Source organism: Onychostoma macrolepis, chromosome 16 (assembly GCF_012432095.1).
Source record: "Onychostoma macrolepis isolate SWU-2019 chromosome 16, ASM1243209v1, whole genome shotgun sequence".
Classification (NCBI taxonomy): Eukaryota; Metazoa; Chordata; class Actinopteri; order Cypriniformes; family Cyprinidae; genus Onychostoma; species Onychostoma macrolepis.
The window spans coordinates 4,092,658-4,118,584 of NC_081170.1; the positions used below are offsets into that span (position 1 = coordinate 4,092,658).

Here is a 25,927-nt window from a genome sequence, read left to right on the forward strand (position 1 = left end):
GGAAGAATTTGGGTAGGAAAAGGTGCACAAGCAACAGGGATGACCGCAAGCTTGAGAATACAGTCAAGCAAAGCCGATTCAAACACTTGGGAGAGCTTCACAAGGAGAGAACTGAAGCTGGAGTCAGTGCATCAAGAGTCACCACGCTGAGACGTCTTCAGGAAAAGGGCTACCAAGCCACTTCTGAACCAGAGACAACGTCAGAAGCATCTTACCTGGGCTGTGGAGAAAAAGAACTGGACTGTTGCTCAGCGGTCCAAAGTCCTCTTTTCAGATGAAAGTACATTTTGCATTTCATTTGGAAATCAAGGTCCCAGAGTCTGAAGGAAGAGTGGAGAGGCACAGAATCCATGTTGCTTGAAGTCCAGTGTGAAGTTTCCACAGTCAGTGATGATTTGGGCTGCCATGTCATCTGCTGGTGTTGGTCCACTGTGTTTTCTGAAGTCCACAGTCAACGGAGCCATCTACCAGGAAATTTTAGAGCACTTCATGCTTCCTGCTGCTGACCAACTTTATGGAGATGCTGATTTCATTTTCCAGCAGAACTTGGCACCTGCACACACTGCCAAAGCAACCAGTATCTGGTTTAAGGACCATGGTATCCCTGTTCTTAATTGGCCAGCAAACTCGCCTGACCTGAACCCCAGAGAGAATCTATGAGGTATTGTGAAGAGGAAGATGCGATTATGCCAGACCCAACAATGCAGAAGAGCTGAAGGCCACTATCAGAGCAACCTGGGCTCTCATAACACCTGAGCAGTGCCACAGACTGATCGACTCCATGCCACGCCGCATTGCTGCAGTAATTCAGGCAAAAGGAGCCCCAACTAAGTATTGAGTGCTGTACATGCTCATACTTTTAATTTTCATACTTTTCAGTTGGCCAAGATTTCTAAAAATCCTTTCTTTGTATTGGTCTTAAGTAATATTCTAATTTTCTGAGATACTGAATTTGGGATTTTCCTTAGTTGTCAGTTATAATCATCAAAATTAAAAGAAATAAACATTTGAAATATATCAGTCTGTGTGTAATGAATGAATATAATATACAAGTTTCACTTTTTGAATGGAATTAGTGAAATAAATAAACTTTTTGATGATATTCTAATTATATGACCAGCACCTATATATATATATATATATATATAGTATAATATAATATATATAACAATTAAATAATATTTAATAATAAAGTACTAATAGGCTAATACAGCAAAAAAAAAGCACAAAAAGTTATCAAATACACTTTAAAAACTGTGCTAAACTCTTAAACGCACAGCAGCATGTAATGTAATGGCCAGAAATGTCAGTCTGCAAGATTATAGAGCAATATTTTTAAGCTATTGCACATGGAGTCTGTCTCTAAAAAACTCATTCGGAATGTAAAATGTATTATAAGTTTTATGTCTTTAAATTATTTTAATTTGTGTTTTTTTGGCATGTATTGATTAATTTGATTAATGAATTGCCATTTGATGTCATTTTTGATTGACAGCTGTTCATTTTTAAAATATATGAGCAAACGGTTACAGTTTGCCCTTTTTTTTTCATTTTTTTTTTTTATATCATGTACTGTACAAGAGATGCATTTTTTTTTTCTTCTTTTTTGTTGTTGAATTTGCTCGTTCATCAGTTTCACACTGTAGAAACCTTTTCTTATCTAGAGAGATCTTTAAATCAACATCCTGTCAGGGCCTGACATGGGTGGTAGCACTGAGAACCAGGCTATCAGCGTCTGAAACTCTTCTGCTTTCATGTCTAGGGAGTGGAAAGCGTGTTGAACCACACCAGAAATCCAGCCATGATCAGAACTCTGCTGATCTAACAGCTGCTGGCTCACCATGTTTTTCTGAATGGAGAAATTCAGCTGCTGTGAACATAATTCATGCGGTTCAAGGACCCACATTAAATGTCACGTCACACAACCTGTCCATTTTACCTAATTTATACTAAGTGATGAAGTAATTTGTACCAGATTTCTAGGGTTTTGAAGTTGAAAAGCCTATGTATTTTGCATGGTTATAGTTTTTTTTGTATTTATGTTAGAAGGAGCAGGTGTCAACTGGTAGGTCGCGACCCAAAAATTGGTGACAGGTCTGTTATAATAGAAAAAACAGTGCAAAATGCAAATAATTCAGCAGAATTTGAGTTTCTTTAGCTTAAACCTCATGTTGTGTTCCAGTCATTTTGACCCAGTGAGGATTTTCTTTTTCCTGAAAATGCAAGTTAATGTTATTGGATTGAACTAAAACTTGCGCACCCAGGGTTGAACAACTTTCTAAAACAATTTTTATCATTTTTGTGCTTTTGGGGGGGGGATTTTTTCCCCCACCCTGTAGTGTTACAAAAAAAATGCTTATAAATTTCTTATGCTATATTTTGACCAATTATTGGCTTGTCAACTTGTTTTCTTTCAGTTAGCTCAGGTTTTGTATTTCTTTTTGGACTGATTAATCACAGGCCTCACTGATTTGAGCTCGAGCAGCTCAGTTTTTAAGTAAACATTATCCGGACCACAAATGATGCTTTTTTTCACTCAAAACTGAGGTTCATGAGCTCAAATCAGTCAGTTCCAAAAAGAAACATAAAACCTGTGCTAATTGACCCTAAACTTTACAAGCAATTCCGCTCATTTTTGACCAGGAACACCAAGTTAGGTAACGGATTTTCAAGAGTTAAAGTAACGATGATAACTGTGCAATTGACATACTCTAAAAACTGTAAATTGTTCAGCAAGAACAACAAAATAATAAAACATTCTAAAATTAGACGAGATCTCTGATATTTTGCCCTAGGCGTATTTTTTAGCATAGTAAATATAGCCTGTAATTAAAATGTACCCACTGGATGAAAACAACAGCAGTCTTGCTGCGTCTTTAGGCTGGCTGTGAGTTGTAAACATTAATTTCAGGGTGTTGTTCGGGGTGAGAGGGAAGGGCTGGGATCTTGTGTTTGCCGTGGTGTTCTGATTTTGATTTATTTCTGTTTCTCTACAAACTGCTGAGTTCTTTTTCAATCTTGCGTTTTCCTTTTACTCGCCATTAGACTCGGCTGGCAGAAAAAATACGACTCTGTCAACACAATTAAGCTCACTTCCTGTGTCAGACACCCACGGCGCTGCTTTAACACCTACTGTCAGAGCGCGGATGTACCCCAGCACCACTAATACTGCACTGTTAGCGACTTCTCCAACACGCGCTCTCAGCTGTTATGGCAGTCGTGGCAGACGGCGTGAAATATTTTGTTTTAAAGTCAACATGACATCGAAATTAACCCAATTAATTTCCTAATACGTGTGTCTGGTGTATGTTATTCCACATAAAAAAGAAAAAAAAAAGAAAAGAAGTTTGGCTTTGTAATGTTTAATCAGAACGTAATGATTTGACCCCACTCTGAAATCACGTTCCATTTCGGTTGACGTCACAAATCTTTCTTATTGTTTTCAACCCCTTACCTGTAGCCACGTGAATCTATTCGGGTATTTACCTGGTATATTCTATAGTTAATTTAAAAAATAGATATTTCAATGGAAAGTTTTGTTATAGATCAAACAAACCAGTTCTACGATGAAAAAGTATATGATATTTTCCTTTTTATATACTTTAAAGAAATAATTACATAAAATAAATAAAACACACACACACACACGTGTATATATACACACATATATGTATATACACGTGTGTGTGTGTGTGTGTGTGTGTATGTATGGGGGTGTGTGTGTGTGTTTTATTTTTATCTAATTATTTTGATAAAGTAAATGAAAAAATATATATAAATGCTATAGTATATGTATGTGTGTATATATATATATATATATGTGTATATATGTATGTGTGTGTGTGTGTATATATATATATATATATATATATATACTATAGCATTTATATATATTTTTTCATTTACTTTAACAAGATAATTAGATAAAATAAAACACACACACACACACACATGTACGTATATATGTATTACTTTGTGTTTGTGTGTATATATATATATATATATATATATATATATATATATATATATATATATATATATATATATATATATATATATATATATATATATATATATATATATATATATATATATATATATATATATATATATATATATATATAAATGCTATTATATATATATATATATGTATATGTAGCATTTTAATTTTTTTAAAAGGTAAGTTATATTTTTCACTTATTATTTTTCTTTTTCTTTCCTTTTTCAAAATAATTAAATAAAAAACAGATAAAATGGCATATATATGCACACGAACACATACTTGCATAAATACATACATATATATGTATATACAAACATGCATATATATGTATATAATACAATAATATACAACATATGTAGCTTTTATTATTAGTTTTTTTAATGTAAGTTAATATTTCTCTTACTTTCAATGAAATAAGAAATTAAAATTGTATGCATGTGTAGTATTATATATATTTTATTGAGTGTGTGTGTGTGTGTGTGTGTATATATATATATATATATATATATATATATATATATATATATATATATATATATATATATATATATATATATATATATATATATATATAAATTATATAATGTAATATAATTTAAATAAAAACAATCAAATATACTAATATATATATATATATATATATATATATATATATATATATATATATATATATATATATATATATATATATATATATTTTTTTTTTTTTTTTTTATATACACGCACACACTTAATTTTCTGGGTTAATAGTTGGTCTTTATAGATGCTGTGCACAGTGTTAATCATGTTTCTCATCGTAGCTGCTTCTATACTGTGAACTTAATCACGGCTGCAATGCTGCATTATCCAAGCATCACCCAGAACTATCTGTTTTAAAAGGCTTGTTTTATGATTTGCATTTAATGTGTGTAAATCAAAGCTGATCAATGTTTCTCTCCAGCACACACGAAGCCCTCTTGTGGTCACTCTGGGGAACAGCGCATGGAAGTCTCGTCCTGTGTTCTCAATCCACATGATGGTGAGTTGAATCCAAAGGCAGTCCTGCAGTGTCAGATATTCTCTGTGCTCTTCATACTGTATCACTCTCTCAGACTCGAGGAGTTTCCCCCGATCACTCCCACTTGAGATTACTCCCCTGAAACTTATGTGTGAAGGTGATTCATACAGAGAACTTGAAAATTATGAATGCCACTGATAAATGAAACCATCTTGGCTTTTGTGGAGTCCCGAAGCCACTATTTGGGCGAGTTTTCTGAGAAGCAGTTACAATGTGATGGTGACAAGAAACGGCTGTAACGATAACAGCAGTTATTTGAATTAATATTTGGCTAATATGGCAAATAATAGCTCTGAATCGATTCAATTCAAAGAATTCCCTTCCATTTTTAAAACCGAAATATGTGGTCGCAGATGCTTCCGAAAACATTGACAGATTTTCTCTGCAATTATGTAAATTTTGGCCTAGTTATCAAGTCCGAGGTGTCAGTGTTTTTGGAAATTTACAGATGCTTGTTTCCATGATGTGAGGTTAAACTTAGCACACTGTAGCAGCCGCCTTTCCGTTCATACGACAATGATACCGCAACAAACACAAATGCACAAACATATTTGGACAGACACCCTTGAGCTTGTACTGTAGCAACAGGTGATGCTTGCCAAGTCCTTTCTGAATGGTTGTGTAGGTGAAAACGAAGAGTGTTGGAACACATTTTGCTTAGTGTTTTTTTTTTTTTTTTTGCACCGCACAACTCAGACTTTGATTATAATATGCCCACATGTGTCTGCTAGAAAATAAAGTTGCTTTGAAATCTACAGCTCATCCTAAAAACGTGTAAATTAGTGTCAAGCGCAAAGAGTGCTGTTGTTACGGCCGACCCCGCTGGTTCCTTAAGCATCAATCTTTTGCATGCATTTTTTGTATCAATTCATTAAAAATTTACTTTTAAATTACAATCTGTGGAAATGTATCAGACATGTGTGGTAATAAAATATATAGGCCTATTTAGTATTTCTGTTGTGGGCCAAATAGAAGTACACTGATTTCTACATCAAATTCTGTCATTTAACATTAAATAAGCTACCTTCAGATGATTTGAACACAGATTCTCATAGCCTGTCCTGTCACTTCAGGAGTCTGGTGGTCATGCATGATGATGTTCCAACACTTTCTGGTCTGCTCTATTCATTTAAGGTTTCCTCACGTTACATCATGTTTGTAATTTCTATATGATAACAATGCATGTTCGCATAACAGTAATGAATAAGCATGCTGACATTATTCTGTGTGGATATAAAGTAACAGGCTGAGAGGATTTTCACACCCAGTCCAGATGAGTTTAAAAATTCGAATTCTTTCAGATCAAAATGTCTAATTTTATTTATTTATTTTTTTTTTTCAAATCAAAACTTAATCTTTGGAATCAAAACAGTGTGCAGCGTTACTTATTTCCTCTTCATCAAAGGGAGGAAACGCTGAAGCTCTACTGGAAATCTGCATCGGAGATGATTGTATCTGATGTATGTTTATGTCGAATAAATGTCAAATGAACTATGGTATAAAAGCTTTCTAATAACGTGAGCTTCGGGTCGGATGACTCACATTTGAAAGGATTCATTCTCATCATCATATCTGGTGCAAAACTCCTGCAGAGCTACAGTTTGAATAGTTTCTTTTTCCGCATTGAATATTAAAATAAAAATCCATATGGTAGATCTTTACGTTTTTATGGCGAGGTGGCTGTGTTTTAAATCAATATCTGCCACTGTTAGTAACTGGAGAACAGGATAAAATATGAAAATTAATTTTTTTAATGAGAGAAAATTGTAAAAGTGGTAGGTTATAAAACGTCTTTAATTTTGTGCTACGCATTACAGCTTTATGGCATAAATTGCGGCTTTAGCGTGTATCTAAATTGAATGATTAAAACGGACAAAAATCTACAACTCCTGAATCAGCACTCGGACAGAAATGAGAGAGAAAATTCTATTATGCAAACTTTAGAAATTAACCTACACTGAAGTGACAAAATGATTATATGATCATTATTATTAAATAATATAGGGTATGGAATATATTAGCATCCGCTTCAAATGCGCATTTACTCCTCCTTCACAAGATTTTGTGTTCTCTGTATTCATTTGAATTTTAATCTCACACGCGCGTAATTGAAAACTTATTGATCTATAAACAAGCTTTAAAAATCAAATGCTTTCGTGTAATCCCGTATTATTAAGATCCGCGAGTGTGTGTGTGAAGTCGCACATGAAATCAAATGACTAGAAGTGTAAACACACCGTGGCTGCGGATGGCAAGTTTTAAATAATTTTATACAGTCCTCCTTCCTGACATTTTATAACATGTGGTGTGTAAATATGAGAATGGCTGAGTGTGAAAGTGGATGAGTCCCTGGAGAGCGCGCATGGAGACGCGCCGCTCCAAAAATCAAAGTGGGGCAAGACGCGGTGCGCCACAGCTGGCAGATCGTCTTATGTCGACGGGGAGGGGCGGTTCGTTTACCTGACACCCCTCTCATCGAGCTCGAACCCTCCCCCTTCTCTTGCGCTTCTATCCCGCATCGCAGCCCACGTTGCGCGCAGTCCGTGCGCTCCCAACTTCAGCGGTACGCGCAAGGGACATCTCCATCTCCATCAGCGAGCAGAGCTGCGGACGCGCGCCGGCTTTGGATCTCTCAACGTCGGGACGAAGTTAAACGAGCCTTCTCAACTTTTGGATGGAAAACGAGCGCTTTCGCGGAGATTGCTAACTTCTTTAAGGTATTGTCGTATTTCTTTTCTTTCTCGGATGTCTCTGAGCATCTGCTCCGAACGCAGAGCTGCTGTATATTTAACGACCAGTCAGATCTGTTTGCTGTCCTGTCTTGTCAATAGATAAACAATTGACAGCGAGGGGGGGGAACAAAAATTCATGCATACGTTCAGGTGCAGCTGATTTTCTTCTATTCGTCTTTTAAATATCCAGGTATTTTATGCACTGCATATTGGTTGTAAATCTCTAAATGTAGATTATTTATTATAATTTTTTTTTTTAATGGCTAAAGTTCATATTAGATAGTGACTTGACAAATGCAATTATTTATAACCATACACGTTCAGAATATAAAAAGCACAAACCTATTGCATTTACACTTGTGCACATATGTGCACAAGATCTAAATAGAAAAAAAAAAGAAAGAAACAAAAATCCAATTTTATGGAGTCAAGAGGCAGACATGCTCCTAAATAAGATGAAATGACTAATATGACTAAATGATTCTAAATAAAACTGACTGTCAGCCTGCAGAGAATCACATCACACTGTTTTCTTTTTCTGGTGTGATGTAAAACTTTACGTCTCAGTTTTAATAGGAGGATATAGTGGTCAGGACCCCGTGCAACTAAGTGTGACATTTTGTGCTTGTAAACATGAGAAAGGTTGATATGCTTTCACATGCAAAGAAAAAAGGTGACAGATCTGACTTTAGGGAGTTAAGATGCAGACACACATTTGTGAAGAATAACATTTAGGGAAATTAATGTGCATAATGTAGAAAATCATATTAAGGGGTTGTCAAATGCACGTTAGTCAGAATATCTATGCTTTTTGCACTCATTTACAATTTCTTTAAAATATCAGACTGTCAGTACATTTGCTTTAGGGAAAGTACTAATAATCAGTGTGCGTTCAGCAGCTCAGCACTAAAAATAATCATTCACAACTGAGATTAATACATTTCCTCATTTTTGACCTGAAATGCTTGCATTTAGGCACTCTGCACAAATAAAGTAAAAATATATGCATCTCTGTGCTTTTAATTCATATCTACCGCTCTTAATTGGCAATTATATGGGGTGTGATAGAATAAATTATATTACAAAGTGGTTCATTAAATGTTGCATTTAAATTTATGTACATTAGTGTTATGGTTATGGGTAGCGGCCGTACATTACTATTATTATGTTTCACTTTGGTATGTTGATGAAGATCAGAGAGCAGTTGTAGGAAGTGCATGATGTTCATCACTCGTGGGCAAGGTGCTGTCCACAAATGATATTTGTTGCAGTGCAAAATGACGTGCATGTAATGAATTAATGGGTGATAATATATCGATCATATGGAATTCAGTCGAGGACAGTAATAAGTGCACACCTTGAATATTATTTCTGTGTGTGACTGTCTCATTTGCAGTGCAAAGTATATCTGATTCCTCATTAACAGGTCAATGTGGTAAAAACGAGGTTATTCTTCTTGAGATTACTAGTTATCTGGGGTAGAATTAGTGCGGTTGATCTGGTCAGTGTTTCTCAGAATAGAGCTCGTGAGCTTTTCCTGCCAGCGTCAGGTTTGCTTCTTGTAAGTGCTGTTTGACATCAAAGTCGCTGCTATTATGCAGGTTTTTCTTCACTTGTTTCATTCTGACATCTTCTCCATGGTGTCACATTAATGTACAGTCTGCTGATGTGAAACCGCGTGGGTCCCCTTGATCTTGACTTGAAAGTTAACCCTTTTTTTTTTTTTTTTTTTAATTTATTGGTATCACCTAACCCCATTTCTACGGGTGGTTGTTGTTGTTCAGATACTCACCCTGATATGATAACCGAGCCTGATTCATCATCTGCGCCGATATCGCTGTCCCAAATCTCAGTGCAGTGGCATAGTCTGGCACGCTCGGACGGACCGTAAATAACGAAGACGCTACGGCACACAGACGTGTGTTAAAAATGATAGTAGGACACAGGTCTGCTATGATCAATGCTGTCAGTTAGGCCCTAAATGCGTAGCACATCCTCGAGCAGCAAATAACAACAGGAAGTCAGAGTATAGCTTCTGAGAGAGAGAAGGTGATGTCGTTCAGCTCCTTGTACTGTAAGTGGCCTTCAGTTTGGGGGGTCAGAAAGGTCAAACTGCTCTCTAAACCCTTAATAACGCAATTTCTCGCCTCTTAACGTCGAAGACACAGAGTTGCATCTTTGTCAGGGAGAAGCACACCCCTGGTCGCCCTCCCGACCCTTTGAGACCAATTATCCGGCGCGGTGCATCGGTTATTTTCAGCGTGCACCTGAGAGTATAATCAAGCAACTCGTCCTTGATGAATTATTTCCACTCCGTCTCGCATGATTTGTCCTGTTGTAAGTGACAGCAATCGAAGTGCAACCTAAAATTCCTCGCCTCCCAGATGAAGAACTTCTTGGTTGGTCTGTGTCTGATTCATGTACAGTGAAGTCAAGAGTGATTTCTGGGGTAAAACCATTAATCGTCTTTACCACGGCGGTAATGAACGCTAGGCTGAAATAACAGCTCAGCAAAGAGAAGAATTATACTTGTGGTTAGAGCACGGTAAATACCTGTTTAGCTGCCAGAGTATGCATTTATTAGACTGTCGCCAGCAAATAAGAGGTCTGTCTCGTTTTTTAATATGTGGCTGCTTGGAGATTCCACCCTGTTTGGAAAGAGCTGTTATGATTTCTAATAGTTAGGAAAGGTAACAATGAATCAGAGACTTTTGATGACAAGCTCAAACCAGTTTGTGAAAAAAAGAAGAAAGGAAAATTAAGGATTGTTTGTGCATACTTGGGCTCTGAGTCAAGCATGTAAAACGGCAGACGATCACATGCAACTCGAGAATAATTTTAGCAACGTTTTCCAACTTTTTCCCGAGATGATTTGCATATATCAGCAGAGATTTGACGCTCGTGCTAAAATCCGCATCTCCTCTCGTGTTTGATTCCTCAAGCGCTATCTCCCTCTGTCTCTTTTTTTATATTATTACGTGTTTGCCTGCTTTTATCTGGTTTTGAGAATCGGCGCCGGATCTTTTCAGAGGACAAAGCGTCAAAAGTGCGTCATGTCGATTTGGTCATGCTTAGGCTAAATGACATTTGTGTAAAATCAGAAGAGCAATATAATCATTCTCCGCAGCACCATCACTAATACAATTTGAAATACGCACTCAGTTCCACCTTAAACCTTTTTAAATTTCGCATAACCTAAATTTAGACACTCCATATGTTTTGATCTCACGTTATTGTCTGCTATTTCTATGCTTGTCGTTATCCGATCTGTGTAGGTTTTCTCGAATCCTTTGTTCTGGTGAGGCGACACAAAGAAAGCAGTATGTATCAGAGGAATGCACATACTGCAAAAGATCAGGGTTTTAATACCCACCCACGTACTTGCAACAAACAATTAAAGAAGATACTCTCTTTTACTGTGCAAACGCACACACATGCACTTATAGAGATTTGGAGGGACGCAGATTAACGCCATACAAATCTTTGCCTTTGCAGTGTAGTCAACTGAAAAGAAGCAAGGGCTTTCATTTGTTGTTTTTGATTTCTCGTGCACACGCTGCACACACACACACATGGAGAAACACTGAAAGATAAGGAAGAAGTATATTGATAAAACTGCAAATCCTGCCCATTGTCATCAGGCCTCTGATGCGGTTCACAGGACGGTTCAAGTTTGCATTTATATACTTGCCATATGCTTTTATGCATAACTTAAAAGGTCACTTTTCTCAGTGCATATACATGTGCCGTGCTCCCTGTAAGATTTGAACCTGATGACCTTGGAGTCGGTACCGTGCATCTCTTCAAAATAAGGTTTACAAAAAGGTGTTTTTGTGCAATGGAAAGAGTGCCATCTTTCAGTGCATGCTTTACTGCAGAAAAAAGACTCACTTGTCAGACATTTCCTGTGCTAATTTTGCGGGAATATCTTTAGAAATGTGTGTTAAATGTTGCAAGTGAGAGCATTGCCGTCATTTTGAAAGCTGAGAGCATAATAAAACGAGCCAAAATGTGGAGACGCGTACAACTTTGTGAATGACGGGCGTTGCAATTCTGCTAAAACTTCTGCGGGCGCAGTAACTGCGTGGGCCCACGCGTTGCATCTCAGCAAAGCTTGGACAAAAAAGAGCTTCACAGTGGTTTTCTCTCTCTGTTGCTTTAACTCTATTAATTGTTGATACGTCGCAATCCACGAGGCAGAAATTAGAGGGCTAATTATTTGATCATGTGATGCTGCCCCACTGCAGTGGCAGAAAAGTAATTTCCCGGGCCTTGAAACTGATCTCGCTTGATCGTTAGATGACGGATTTGTTTTATAATTCGATAAAAGCGGGGAATAAACAAGCGATGAGCCGATAAAGAGCCTCTCTCGTGCGCTCGGAGGGAGTAATTGTTTTTAAATAATTAATACGGATTCCTGAGGGAGATTCAAAGAGCAGGATCTTTTTGTTGTCATTCGCTTGTGTGCAGCCGGACTTTAGCTCTCGCAGCCTTTCACTGATTTAAAAGTGTCGCGCACTTTATTTGGCAGGTGTTCAGATGCGAGGAAGCCACAGGGGGACTTTTACAGTGCACACTAGAGGTTCAACAACTCAGTGTGCACTAGACAGAAATGACTGTTCACTGTGCTGCATCGCTTTATGCCACTGCATGCATTAAATAATTAGCCTGCACATATAAAGTGATGGAGTTAGACTCCCCTCACGCACATAAGTCTATTACTGAAGGTTATTTTTATTATTTAATACACTTACAAGTCATGTGAGTCGTGCACAGTCAACTGCAAACTACTGTATTAATGTGCTCGAGTAACACAGCTCCTCTATTCTGTCTAAAAATGTGCCAGCCACCAATATTTAGATACTGTAATGAGTTCCACGTTTTCGTGTTTCCAGGAAATGTTTGTTTTGAATGCATCTAATGGAGATTTGTATACTGCCCATTTGCCTCCGCATTGATTCAGTATCTCTGTTCGGTATGTGGTGGGCACTGATGACTCTACCCCATGCTGTTTGTGTTATCAAACTGCCGAGATGCTCTTGGCTCTGATTTATAACACTACCTCAAATAATCTTGTTAATGCACATTTAACATTGCGGAAGTGGCAAGCACATAGACTAAACAACACCTACGTGTGCGAGCAGTCAGAATAGCGCTGGTGAAATGTGCCGAGTGATAAACTGCCTCCAGTGCAGCTAAAAAGAGGAAGACCGTACTGTCTTGTTGTCATAGGGGTTTCTAACTTTGGATGTACACTTACACATATTGTGTCACTATTCCGGGGGAAACCGGATGAGCAAAAATAAGCAATGCAAGATCCTAGGATGCTATAAAATAGAAAGAAAAAGAAAGAAAGAAAAAAGGGTTAAAATCCTCTGGTTTCTTAAGTGCTGAAGAAATTGAGCTTTTTTTTTTTTTACTTTTTTTTTAATTATGAATAAAAATTCAAATGTAGTCAGAATTAAAAACTACATTTTTATTTTTATTTATTTTTTTGCAGAAAAACCCTGTTAAATTGTGATTTAAATTTTATTCCAGGATAAACAGTATGTTCATGGAAAAAGGCAAAATATACAATGCAATAAACAAATATACAATGCAAAAAAATTAATTTTAAAATTAATATTGTATTTTGTTAACTAAAAAAAAAAAAGAACTGTTAAATTATGTAATTTAAATAAGTATAAACTGACATCAAATTAAGCTTGCATCTCAAATTTGAATGCCCAAAAATGCTTAGATAAATTATTTTATTTTATTTGTCTTAGTATGGCCACCAATAAAAGTGTCAGATGAGGCAGTACAGGACATTTTTGCAGTGTTGTTTATGCATTGCTTTTGTTCTGCATTGTACATTTGTGTATTTGTTTATTATTATTTTCTTTTTTTTAAAGCACTAGCGTATTAGTATTCATTATTGTTTGCTCTGAGCGTGCTATAAATATTGGCATTTTCAACTCTTCAATTGTGTTTACCCTTCTTTAAATGGGCGAGAGCTGAATTATAACCACAGTTGATCAAATCATTTCTGCTCCGTGAATCTGCATGCCCTTCTGTATGTCAGAGTTGGTGTTGTTGGGCGGTGTGTGTGTGTGTGTGCCAGGGCTCTTGGCAGTGTCTGCACCTGTTGGCAGCATCAGGACCCTCCTGGCAAGGCCGGCAGAAATTGTGTGATGCTCTTGTACGAGTGCAGAGGAGACTGCAGCCACAGCACGTCAACATGGCGGCCACGCTCTGCTTACCACTGCGCCCGGCCCGCGTTTCCATTTTACTGTGGAAATAAGAGTGAACCGATGCAACTGCACAATCCGTTTGTGATTTTGGAATTGCCTTTTAGAGCCAATGATGGATTTTGGGAGCAGAAATGCACCACATAAAACTAGATGATATGTCATATTATTTGCTATGATTGACGATTTGAAGCATCAGATCTGATTGAAATGGTTTCAGCTACATATTTTTACATTTTGCATTGAAATACTGAATGCGTGTTGTGTAAAAGAGCCATTGTTTTTGATATAAAGTTGGCTATATTAGTTTTAGCCTAATCTAGAGTGTCGCTGTAGCTGCTGCGCCACCCAATGTGTTGCACAAGGACTAACATTTCAAGATAGCGAAAACAAGCTCAGTGCAATTTCACATTAGCGCCGGAAACGTGTTTAGCGTTGTACGAATGGTATATCACATATGTCGCATTCATATGTGACATTAAAAAACAACCAAAAAAACAATCATTTACCTGTGTTGAATCGATGAACGTATTTCGCGACCCCTTGCATTCACCTTTTTTGGTCATTGCTCTTCTCTTACATTTCCTGTTTTTAACAGCAGTGATACTTAGTGTTCTAGTTCAGCACCTCTGCTGATTTCATATAGCTTTATCACCTTCAGTTTCATGTCTATACATGTTACACACTCCTGCTTTTAAAAACACATTTTACTGTCTTCACTATAATTAATTATTGGGCCCATTAGTCATTATAATTGTTGATTCTGACATGGGCATGTGCTTGGTTACCTTTAAAACCCATCTTCTTTTTTTATAATAAATAAACAATATATTTCACTCTCACTTGGCATTATAATAACATACAGTAGCAGAAACAAAGCATCCGGGTTCTTAGACTTTTGAGTATGTGTGTCTGTATGTATTTATTTATTACTGGTACACTTATTACTTATATATTCAATACAATGTTGAAATAATAAACATGGTATGTTAGTAAATACAGATCTTTGAAAGTCATTTTAAGTGATTAAATTTGACCCTTGCACATATTTCTGCATGACTATATTCTGTATAGGCTATGTCATTGTGTTTTTATTTATGATAATATACATTCCAGTGTAGATAACATATGATGCCCCTGTAATAATTATTTTATTTTATTGCAGTGGGCATCAAATGAGGCTGGGAATGATTTCATTCCTGTTTCCATGTCAAAATAATTAAGAGTTTTAGTTTAATAATTAAGTCATCAAATGCATCAAAATACTATTTTATAAAATGCACGTTTTTAGTTTTTATTCAATTTCCTCATAAATAATCACTCTGTAAAAAAATTTTTTTTTTTTAAACTAGTGTGCATTAATTTATTCTTCTCTATCATATTTGCATAAATTAGATCTCTCTCTCTCTGTGTGTGTGTGTTCAGGGTTGGTCGTTTGCTGTCACCTGCACATATGTGTGTGTGTCATGCACCAGCATCGCTGACAGATGGCGTGTCCTTTTGCTATAAGAAATATTGTACTCTTGAGGCTTTTTTGCAACTTTTTAAAACAGAACCGCGTCAAACCCCCCGCTATAATATCATCACACTCGTTCATTCGATCATTCGCGTTTGCTTCCTTCCCCCGATTCTGCTGATCAACTCATCGTTAACATCTCAACACACACCATCGGGATCAAAATGCACGCACGCTCACAAACAAAGATCGTTTATTTTGTGACAAAGCGATTTTATTGCGCTGTTCGGTGCATGTGCATCCTGTATGTGTGTGTACAGGATATGTGTGTGTAGATTCAGTAATAAATGCAGAACCGCCTCACTCTAATCAAGCTGATTAAAAATTCCTGCGCGCGTGCAGGCGGAAATCCACCATCATCATCCTCGTTCTCCGGCACTTTTACTTTATTTTCGCGTCCATCCTCCTCCAGGACAGCGACAGACGCGGGAGCACGAGAAATCCGTCTTCAATCGCGTCGTTTAGGAGGTTTAGAGATGAGGAGAAGCGGCAGGCAGCGCGGAGAGGGAGGGATGAGCCGATGCAACTCATAATTTAATGGGGACACAGAGAAAGAGAGAGAGAGACGGAGAGAGAGAGAGAGAGAGACACACACACACACACACACACAGAGAGAGAGAGAGAGAAGGAAACAGAAAGAAAAGGACCGAGCGCGAATGTTACAAATGTAACAAGCGGAAGATACAATGTAGCGCTGACGTGAGTCAGGAATGTTCGGATGCTTTGACGTTTCATTCGACGTTCGAAAGTGTATCGCGCACTTTTAAAGCTGCTTTGGATCCGCAGATCGGCTCGAGATGAGACGGCAGGTCGCTGGGGCTTCGTGCTGTTGTTTGGCCAGATGAGAGGCGATTCACGAACGCTTCTGTTCCTATAGGCGCGTATTGTTGAAGCTCAATGGGATGTGTAGGGAACGCTGGCGGTTACTATTATTTTTAAGCGTTATTCTGCGCACAGAACGGACGGTGGATGTGATCGTAAACTCTATTGAACTCTAGACTCACCGGAGATCGTTGCATTTCGGCTTGATTGCATGCGACTACGGTTTTTAGCTCTCATCACATTTTAAAGTACTTTGCGCTTCGTCTATATGGTTCGACGTGTATCATGCGCTGTAATTCTTGGCATAGCGTTTGATATTGGGTTTTGGCGTGGACGATCTGGAAGTTTTCTATGTTTCAGAATAGAATAGCTGACATAAAACTGATATTCGAGTGAAGTTTGTGCTCCTCCTGCCAAAACTTGAAGTCGCTGTTCATCCACAGCTCCTTTTATATGTTCTTCTTAAAGTGGTGAGTTCAAGCCTGTTATTTTTCTTATTTCTTTGTAAATATTCTCTTTTTTTTTTTAAATCTTAAAAAAAAGAACACACATATTTCTGTATGCACACTAGACATTTTTTAATCGTTGAATTCTATGTTATGCAATGCAAACTGTACATTATGTAGTTATATATGTGTTATATGCCTGAATCATATTGACAATGAATTTTAAGGGTCTGGAGAAGTAGAAATATATGTTTTTAAGAGAACACTTGCTCATTTACTATTCGAGTGTTTCCATTCACATATAAGTATTTATTTTCTACAAAAGTGCTCAGAGTTAATCTTTAGCTATATCCTCTATTCCTGTTTTATTGGTTTTTAAACGAAGTCACATAAGTTCATCTGGTGTTCAGTGCTGTGGAATTCATTGTTGCATGTCTGATGTCTTGTTTGGCCTGTTTGATGAAATCTAACCCCGTCTGTCATGGTGTCTGGTGCAATGTTCCTTTATCGCTGTGAATGCAATCTTGAGACAAGGTGCACGTCCCTTTTCCGGTAATCTTCGTTAATCCGAGGCCTTTCTTTCTTTTGTTTTGGCATTTTAGGGAAACTTTTTTTTTTTTTTTGGGTGTCATTAAATACAAACGGTTACAACCAAAACAGTCGCGTGTCTTCACTTCAGTCAGGAATTCAGGGGCTTTCGTTTTTACACCAAAAGATCTGATCCGCTAAATATTTCACAGCCTGTCTCTCTTGTATGGAAAGGTTCATTGTACGGTGCGCTGATCACTGAAGTGGACTCCTCTGCACATTAATGCGACTGTACAAAAACTGGCTTGTTTGCTTTCCACATGGGATTCTGCAGTGGGTTAGACATACATAATACATGCTCTTAGGAACGGGAATGTGATCGTTGCATGAAACATTGTAAATGCCATGTAACATTAGGCTTGATTTGACATTTCAGTCTACATGGAAGAGACAGAGTTTATGTTGCAATTTCATTGTTTTTTAGGTTCAGTGGTCTTTATAATTGGGTGAAAAAAGTTTACGATGTTTATTTTATGGCACTTGATCATCCAGCCGTCCTGACGCCGCTGCTTTTCTTGTTATTTTTCCCTTCAGGTGACAGTGAGCAGTGGGGCTGAGAACCATGGAGCATCTCAGCGAAACATGCCAGGGGAAGGAGAACTGTGAGATGGTCAACAACCTGAACGACACCAAGGCCCCTCCGGCCAAAATGGCCCGCCTGGAACAGAACGGAAGCCCGCTGGGCAGGTCTCGTCTAGGTAGCACTGGAGCGAAACTCTCCGGAGTGCACTTCAAACCCCCTGGACATCATCTGAAGGCCTGCCACAAGAGGGGTGAGTTTGCTTTTTCTTACCGCTGCACTCTTAAAAATAAAGGTTTCAAAAGGAGGTTTTCACTGTGGTGCAATAGAAAAACCATTATTTGTTCCCCAAAGAACCTTTCAGTCAACAGTTTTTAATAGAACCATTTTTTTTAAAGCAAAGAGCCTTTTTTTTACTGTAAAGAACTTTTTGTGCATTTGAACGTTTCCATGGATGCTAAAGGTTCTTCATGGAACCGCCAGTGCCAGTAAAGAACCTTAAAAAAGTGAACCTCTTAAAATTCCACCATTCCACAAAAGATTTTTTATAGTTTCTTTGGAGAACCAAAAATGATTTATTGCATCGCTAGAAAAATAACTATATGAAACCTTTATTTCTAAGAGTGTGTGTCCTAACTAGGATGAAATTGATTTTAGTGAGAAGCAATTTGTCTGTCCATCCAAATTTGGACCAATGATATTTCACAATGGGCGGGGCTACCGGATACTTAATCGGGCAGAAACCCAAGCAACCGACAAAATGTCCCATTTTATGTTGTGGCCATGTGACAGTTAGGACCCTTATATCGGGCATCTGGTTAAGTTATGAGTAAAATTATGCAAAGTAGTTTGTGCATTTCATATATTTGTTTCATAGCTATGCCACCAGCAACATTTCTAAGAGTACATTTAGTAGTTATTGCAAGCACTCTTGTATTGTTTTTATGGAAAACAGTCACTGTAGTACTTTGTCTGCTGCTTTGGTATGTCACAAAAACTTTTCAAATCAAAATTCTTAGTAAATGAACCCTGATTATTTTATTGGATGCTGATTTGACATTTTAGAGCATTGCTATTTATTTTGGCATAGCTTTGCTGTGGAATTTTTTTGAAGGAAAAAAAAAATCACTAATAAATGATATAAAGGGAAAACGTTTTAGCTACAGCAACTAACGTCAGTTGTTCATGTTCCCTGGCCGCATTCTATAGCTCTCTGGGTAACCGTTATTATTATTTATGGGAAAAAGTGAACTTTGCTGAGTGCTCGCCGAACTTTGGAAGCTACTGTATTCATTGTTTCAGCTGAATAATATTTACCATGGGCTTTTCTCAGCTCTCTGGGAACAAAGCGTGTATTGATCCCGAAATGAACCGACACAGCAGTCTTTATTGTTAGATCTTTATCTATTAAAAATGGAAAAGCTTCGATTCAGCACATTCCCTGGCATCTGCTTATGATTACCCTATTTATTGATTGTTTTCCAGAAAACGGTCGCATTCTTAGGAAACTGCGACCGCGAGGAGCAGAAATATGATTTATTACGATTGCCCTGGATAGACGGCGTTGATATTACCCCCAGCCTGTATTAAACCCTGTAAAAATAAAGATCCTGGGTCCGAGAGATCATGAAGTTCCTGAAATTTCATCACCGCAGTGTTGCAGCTGGCTGGTATTATGTGATATTTGCACAGTAAACCCGAACACATGACAGCTTTGGATGGAGATTCTTCGGTTTTTTATTTTTTTTTCCCTGATAGAGGCACGCTGTTTACACAGACTCGTAAACCTCAAGGCTATACGGTGCATTGGGAGCCACTGCACAGCATCATGGGAAGGGTACTGAGATCTGCCTGAAGAAGTATTCTAATGTGATTTGAGCACCTTAACAATAAATAAAGCGCTAAAGCCGCGATGAGCTCTAACCTTTTAGTGTGCTAACACGTTTAAATAGCAGAGCTGTTTCGTTGACATCGTCTCCGCTTGTTCTGCATTCTGATCTAATTATGCATGTTACAATGCTGCTTTATTGTAACACCGTTACAGTGGATGGTAAACCATTGATAACACAGCCTTGCATGAAAAAAGAATTTCTGCTGATTTGCAAAAAAAATTTTTAATTACCTAATTTGATTAATAAAAACTTTTTTAAAGACAAAATAAGAATTACATTTTTTTTTTTTTTTTTTTAATTATACAGGTATCAGCTTTAATGCAATTTTCAAAATAAGTCAAATGTCAAGTTTTGGTTTTGATGACAAAATGTAACATTTAAAATGCTTACAATTAGCAAAATAGTTAAAAAATATGCTCAAATACTCAATTTAATGTCAAAGAGCATTACATACAAAGTACTTTGGTACTGTTAGAATTGTTTTTGTTTTATTATGAAATCAATACCTTTATTCAGCAAGGATGCCTTAAATTGATAAGTGGCAGTAAATAAATGTATAATGTTACAAAAGATTCTATTTCAAACAAATTCTATGTATAAAGTTTCAGTTTTAATGAAACAGAAGATTCTAAATGTATCATTCAACTTAAAGTCTGCAAATGAGTAAAAAAATATTTTCAATGTCAGAAAACACAAGTTTGTGAATAAATAAGCTTTTCACAAAATCTGTCATTTTCACTTGGCTCATGTTTACATTTTCTTGTGTCACTGGCCACAATTCTAACCTTGAAATTAGAATTAGGCATAAAATAATGCCATACGTGTGAAAATCAGCTGATAATGGAACAAATAGACAAATAGATGAAGACAGGAATCATGTGTCTTTGTGGTGGGTTTTCTGCTAATTAAGGGATAATAGAAGACTTCTTCACCTTACAAATGCTTGTCAAAAGCAAAAATGCTACAAAATGCACCATTTTGTGAGAACATGGGATATTGAAAAGGGTACTATTTTTGGAATCAGCACCCCAAAATTCATAAAAGGTGGTGTTATTGGAGGTTGCATGCAAAGGCCAATGTCATTATTATTCCTACTGCCTATATGCTTAGGATTTAAGGTTTTTCAGAATTGCTACCCTAGCAACCACATAGCAACGTGCTGTTATTAAAAACAACTTTATTTTCTGTTTGAATATACTTTGCATTTGCATTTTTGGCCGAATATGTTGTTGAAAATCTGTGGCATTTTAGCATCTCCCTGTTGTGTTGCACGCTCTCTATGCAGCGGTGTAAAGCTTGCTCTCTTGTTTCTGCTAGGTAACATGCTGCCAGTGTTTTGTGTGGTGGAGCACTACGAGAGCCCCATCGAGTTTGACAGCAAAGAGGAACATGCTGAGTTTGTTCTGGTCAGGAAGGACATGCTCTTCAACCAGCTAATCGAGATGGCCCTGCTCTCCCTGGGCTACTCGCACAGTTCGGCTGCACAGGCTAAAGGTACGGCGCGTTTTTATCATCCTAAACATGGCGCACAGACACATGGTACACGGCGATACCTATTTATCCAGAATATGCATGTTTGTTTGTTTTTTTTTTTTTTTGCCGATCAGAATCATGAGTCATAAAACGCCGGGCAGATGCTCGGATATTTTTGGAGGCTAAACAGAGATATTTTTGGAGTGATTTGTTGGCTGTGTTCTGATAGTGCATGCATGCTTCTGCTCGGGCTGACCTGATGCCGAGGTCAGGGGTTTGTGGGTAGAGGCAGGAACACACAGGTGCACCTCCTGCTCTCTGTAATCACACTTTTCTCAATGGGAACGAGTGTGGAGGTGGGCCTGCGGTTTCTAATTGCTTGCTTTATGGAGTTGGGGGCTATTTTAAGAGCCGTAGCCTTCAGCCTGTAATTTATTGCAGGCTGTCCATCATAATATCTTTTTTCTTTGGATCTTCTGGATCTTGTTTTTTTTTCTGTTACCCATTTAGTGCCAGTCGACAGACAACATATGGTCGAGCAATATTTTTTTTAAAGATTGCCGTTTTGCAACCTTGTATAAAAAAATACCATGGTATTACCATATAAATAAACTTTAGAAAGACCATGACTATTTTAAGACCAATACATATGTACCATACAAATAGAGCTATTCACAAAAGACTCTACAAATTGTTTTCAGTAGAGTTTGGCATTATAACATGTGATTAAGTTAATGTGATATTCATAAATCGGTACTGCTCAAATGTTGAGAAATGAATACCGTTATTCAGCAAGGATGAATTAAGTTGATGAAAAGTGACAGTAAAGACATGTATAATGTTACAAAAGAAAAAGTATCAATCCTGAAAATGTATCCGTTTCAACAAGAATATGAAGCAGGACAACTGTTTTCAACACTGAATATAATATTAAATATTTCTTAAGCTGCAAATCAGCATATTAGAATGATTTTTGAAGGATCATGTGACTCTAAAGACTGGAGTAATGATGCTGAAAATTCAGTATTGTGCCACCGGAATAAATTACATTTTAAAACACATTCACACAGAAAGCAGTTATTTTAAATTATAATAATATTTCACAATATTACTGATTTTACCGTAATTTTGATCAAATAAATGCAGTCTTGGTGAGCTTAAGAAACCCATTTCAAAAGCATTAAATAATAATTATATTATAATAAAAAAATATATATATATACACACATATTAGTTAAAATTGTCCATTTTAATTATATTTCGGCCTTAAGTGTATTTATAACCAACATTTCTCTTGGATACTCTTTTTAATTAACCCTGTCACCATGCATTATGAGATTGTGTTGTCCACAAAAGATGCATGTGTTGCTGCCTGCAAAAGGAGATTTCTATAAATCCTGCCTATGTAGGCAGTTCACTAGATTTTGAGTGAAAACTCAAAACGGACGTCACTGTGATGGTTATACCATGGTATTCTTTGAAGTATGCTACAATACAAATGACTGTTTAGAAGCATGGTGCATGAATATGGTTATCAAATAGTACTTATAAAAGTATGGTAGCTGCCTTTTTTTGTGCAAATGTGCAGTCCTTGATTACCGTGTGCTGTCATGTGAGTGTCTGTCTGTGGTAAATGGTGTCGCCTCACCGCAGGTCTGATTCAGGTGGGCAAGTGGAACCCCGTGCCTCTTTCCTACGTGACGGATGCACCAGACGCCACAGTGGCTGACATGTTACAGGATGTGTACCATGTGGTCACGCTGAAAATCCAGCTACACAGGTCAGTGTTTCCCATGTACTGTACCACATACAGTGCTGTTTTTCCCACAAGCCACTGCTGTGGGCACACACAGACACACCTCTTCCTTTTTCTGTAGACATCCATGTACATCTGTCTGTCTCTGTCTCTGTGTCTGTGTCGTCTCCAGAGGCTGTGTGGCTGTCTCACACTTTAAGGTGTCCCGGATCCAGTCTCTCCTTTTCTTTGTGTGTGTGTGTGTGTGCATGTGCAAACATGGACGTGTTAATTGCACATTACAGCAGTACTAACGCTCATCCAATTACTCCATCAATATTTAAAATTTTAATCCGGGAAGCCTTTTTTTGTAACATAAATTCAAGACTAAGAATGTCATTTTTACTTGCAGAGTCAGCTTCTTTTACCATAAAAAGCCATTTATTTACATTGAGGTATGAATAAAAATGCGATTTTCTTTAAAGTTTTTTAAACAAATACTGTGACACGTATTTATATATATATTTCCTATTTTTGTTTTGTATATTTTTACATATTCATATTTTTAGTTCATGTTTCATTCAAAATGAATGTATATATGCATGTATGTACACGCACATACAAAACAATAATAATGACTATATATCATTGTAATATGTTCAGTTTGGTGTTCCATCAGTGTTGCCAAACAGGTTTCCCTGTCTGCCATTGGTCAGCCAAACAGATAGTCGCTCATTCAACTAGTTAGTCAAATCTGTTTGTCTGATCGATTGCAGACTGTTTGAAAACAGTCATTGTTTTTGCACCTTCGTTTTGTCACACTAGTGGCGCAGAAATGATGCCCTTAGCTGAATATCTCTGAATGTGTTTTTTTTTTTTTTTTTGCATGGAGTGTTGCGATATTTTCTTGGCAGCTTGCCGTTTATTGCGTCCTATTGAACAAGCGTTCATTAATGACACCCTGAATGCAGCTGTGTTTTCTCCGTTGATTTGATGGTGAATTTTTTTCCCCACCACACATGCATAAATGTTCTAAATACTGGATTTTTTTTTCTTTTAAATAAAGTATTTAGATGATAGTGGATGCTGGTCCTTTTTAATGCATCTAGCATCAAAATCTAGATGGAAACACCTTAAATTGTTTTAGCAAGCACATCAAGGCAGGAAGGTAGAAGTAACGTGAAATAATAGTCGCCACATGCAGCTGATGTATAATTCATGCATCAATACAGCAGATGTGTTGTATAAAGTAATTAACTAATCAGAACAATCAGGAGAGAGAGAGAGAGAGGAGAGAGACTCCAGATGCATCTGCTTCATGCGCCAAATGAAATCTGTCTGTCTTAGAGGGACGCTTGCAGCAGGAAAGCAAAGCCCAGTGCTCACCGTCCTCTCTCTCTCCCTCTCTCTCTTTTGTTTCCCTTTTCCATCTCTCTCTTGTTCTATCCCTTCCTGCAGTTGTCCTAAACTGGAAGACCTTCCTCCAGAGCAGTGGACCCACTCTACAGTAAGAAATGCGCTCAAGGAGTTACTCAAAGACATGAACCAGAGCTCTCTGGCAAAAGAATGTCCCTTATCACAGGTGCTGGAGCCTTCCACGTCTAGTTGCCAAGATTGCAAGTGTCCCTTTTCAAATGCCCAGAGTTTGATAGAGTGGAAATGGACAGAATTGCCATAGAAATCCAAATCAATAGCCATTGTCATCCCTGTAGATTAATGCACTTTATTTTGATGCAGTTGCAGCAGTGCTAGCCGTTGTGAATGCGAGTATTGTTGGGTAAACAATGGGCGAACCACAATGATCTTGATAATGCATTACAAGCTGTGAACTGTTATGGGTGAATCTCACAAAACCTGTCAACATGTTGTGTTTTAACCTTACAATCTGTGGAAAGAATTATGGTTGCTTATAGAAAATGAAGCCTATTTTAAGAATTTGATTTGTTTGTTTTTTATTTATTTATTTTTTTTACTGTATTTTTATGTCAGTTGCATCTCACATTCTTATTACCATAATGCAAAAAAAAAAATATATATATTTATTTGATATATTTGAAATATTTATTTTAAAACTAAAATATTCAGTTTTTAAATCAAATATTTAAAATGTATTTATACATCATGGTAGTCTTTATACTCCTTTTGTTGTAGTTGTTGTTGTTGTTGTTTATTTTATAAAAAAAATATAAATATAAATGTAAACATTTTTGGTCCTAAAATTGGGATTTAGTTTTGTGAATTTAATATAATTTTTTTATTTAAAATGTAATGTTAAAATAATATTTTTAGTATTAAATAATTAAAGTATTAATACAGCATGATAGTGTTGTTTTGGAGTCTTTATACAGAGTTTTTATTTAATTTATGATTTTAAAAAGTGTAATAAAAGTGAGATGTAAAACCAGGCTATTACAGTAATGAGAATTGGTGGGGGAGAATAGGCTTAATTTTTATGTGAATGAACTATTCATTTTAAAACTGAAAGATTATTTTTTTAAATAAAGTATTTATACAGCATGATAGTACTAGTTTTGAGTCTTTAATACCATGTTTTTTAATTTATGCTGATTTGAAAAGTGTTATATAATAAAATAATATTGTATTACCATAGTAAAAATCACACCTTTGAGAATAATCAGAAAGACAGTGAAGCATAGAACATCCAGACTATTACAGCAATGAGAATTTGAGGGGGAAAATATGCTTAATAGTATTGAAAATAATGCAAAAAAAAATTGGCTTCATTTTTTTATTTTATTTTATTTCTTTTAAAGTAAAATATAATTTCTTATAATCCCTCTTGATTTTGCAGTGAAATGTGACCTGGCCATGTTTTCATGAGATTCACCCTTAAAACCACTATGTATTTTAAGGAAAGGCGAGTGTTTCAGCTCGTGTGTTGGCGCAATCGCA

The 25,927-nt window shown here is 36.8% G+C and overlaps 1 protein-coding gene across 6 annotated transcripts in view; it reads left to right on the forward strand.

Annotated features, from left to right (window-relative positions):
- satb1b (SATB homeobox 1b) overlaps window positions 1-25,927 on the forward strand; it is a 91,794-nt gene that overhangs the window by 24,777 nt on the left and 41,090 nt on the right. Inside the window, exons 3-7 of one of the 6 annotated variants that reach the window (XM_058746443.1) lie at window positions 4,944-5,021; window positions 17,929-18,167; window positions 21,124-21,300; window positions 22,933-23,059; window positions 24,473-24,596. In XM_058746443.1, the coding sequence (XP_058602426.1) occupies window positions 17,957-18,167; window positions 21,124-21,300; window positions 22,933-23,059; window positions 24,473-24,596 (639 nt within the window). In that variant the 5' untranslated portion in view covers window positions 4,944-5,021; window positions 17,929-17,956. Of the gene's footprint in view, window positions 1-4,943; window positions 5,022-7,274; window positions 7,778-15,773; window positions 16,831-17,928; window positions 18,168-21,123; window positions 21,301-22,932; window positions 23,060-24,472; window positions 24,597-25,927 lie in introns of those variants that run through there. The other 5 variants (XM_058746444.1, XM_058746446.1, XM_058746447.1 and 2 more) reach the window with 5 other exon arrangements.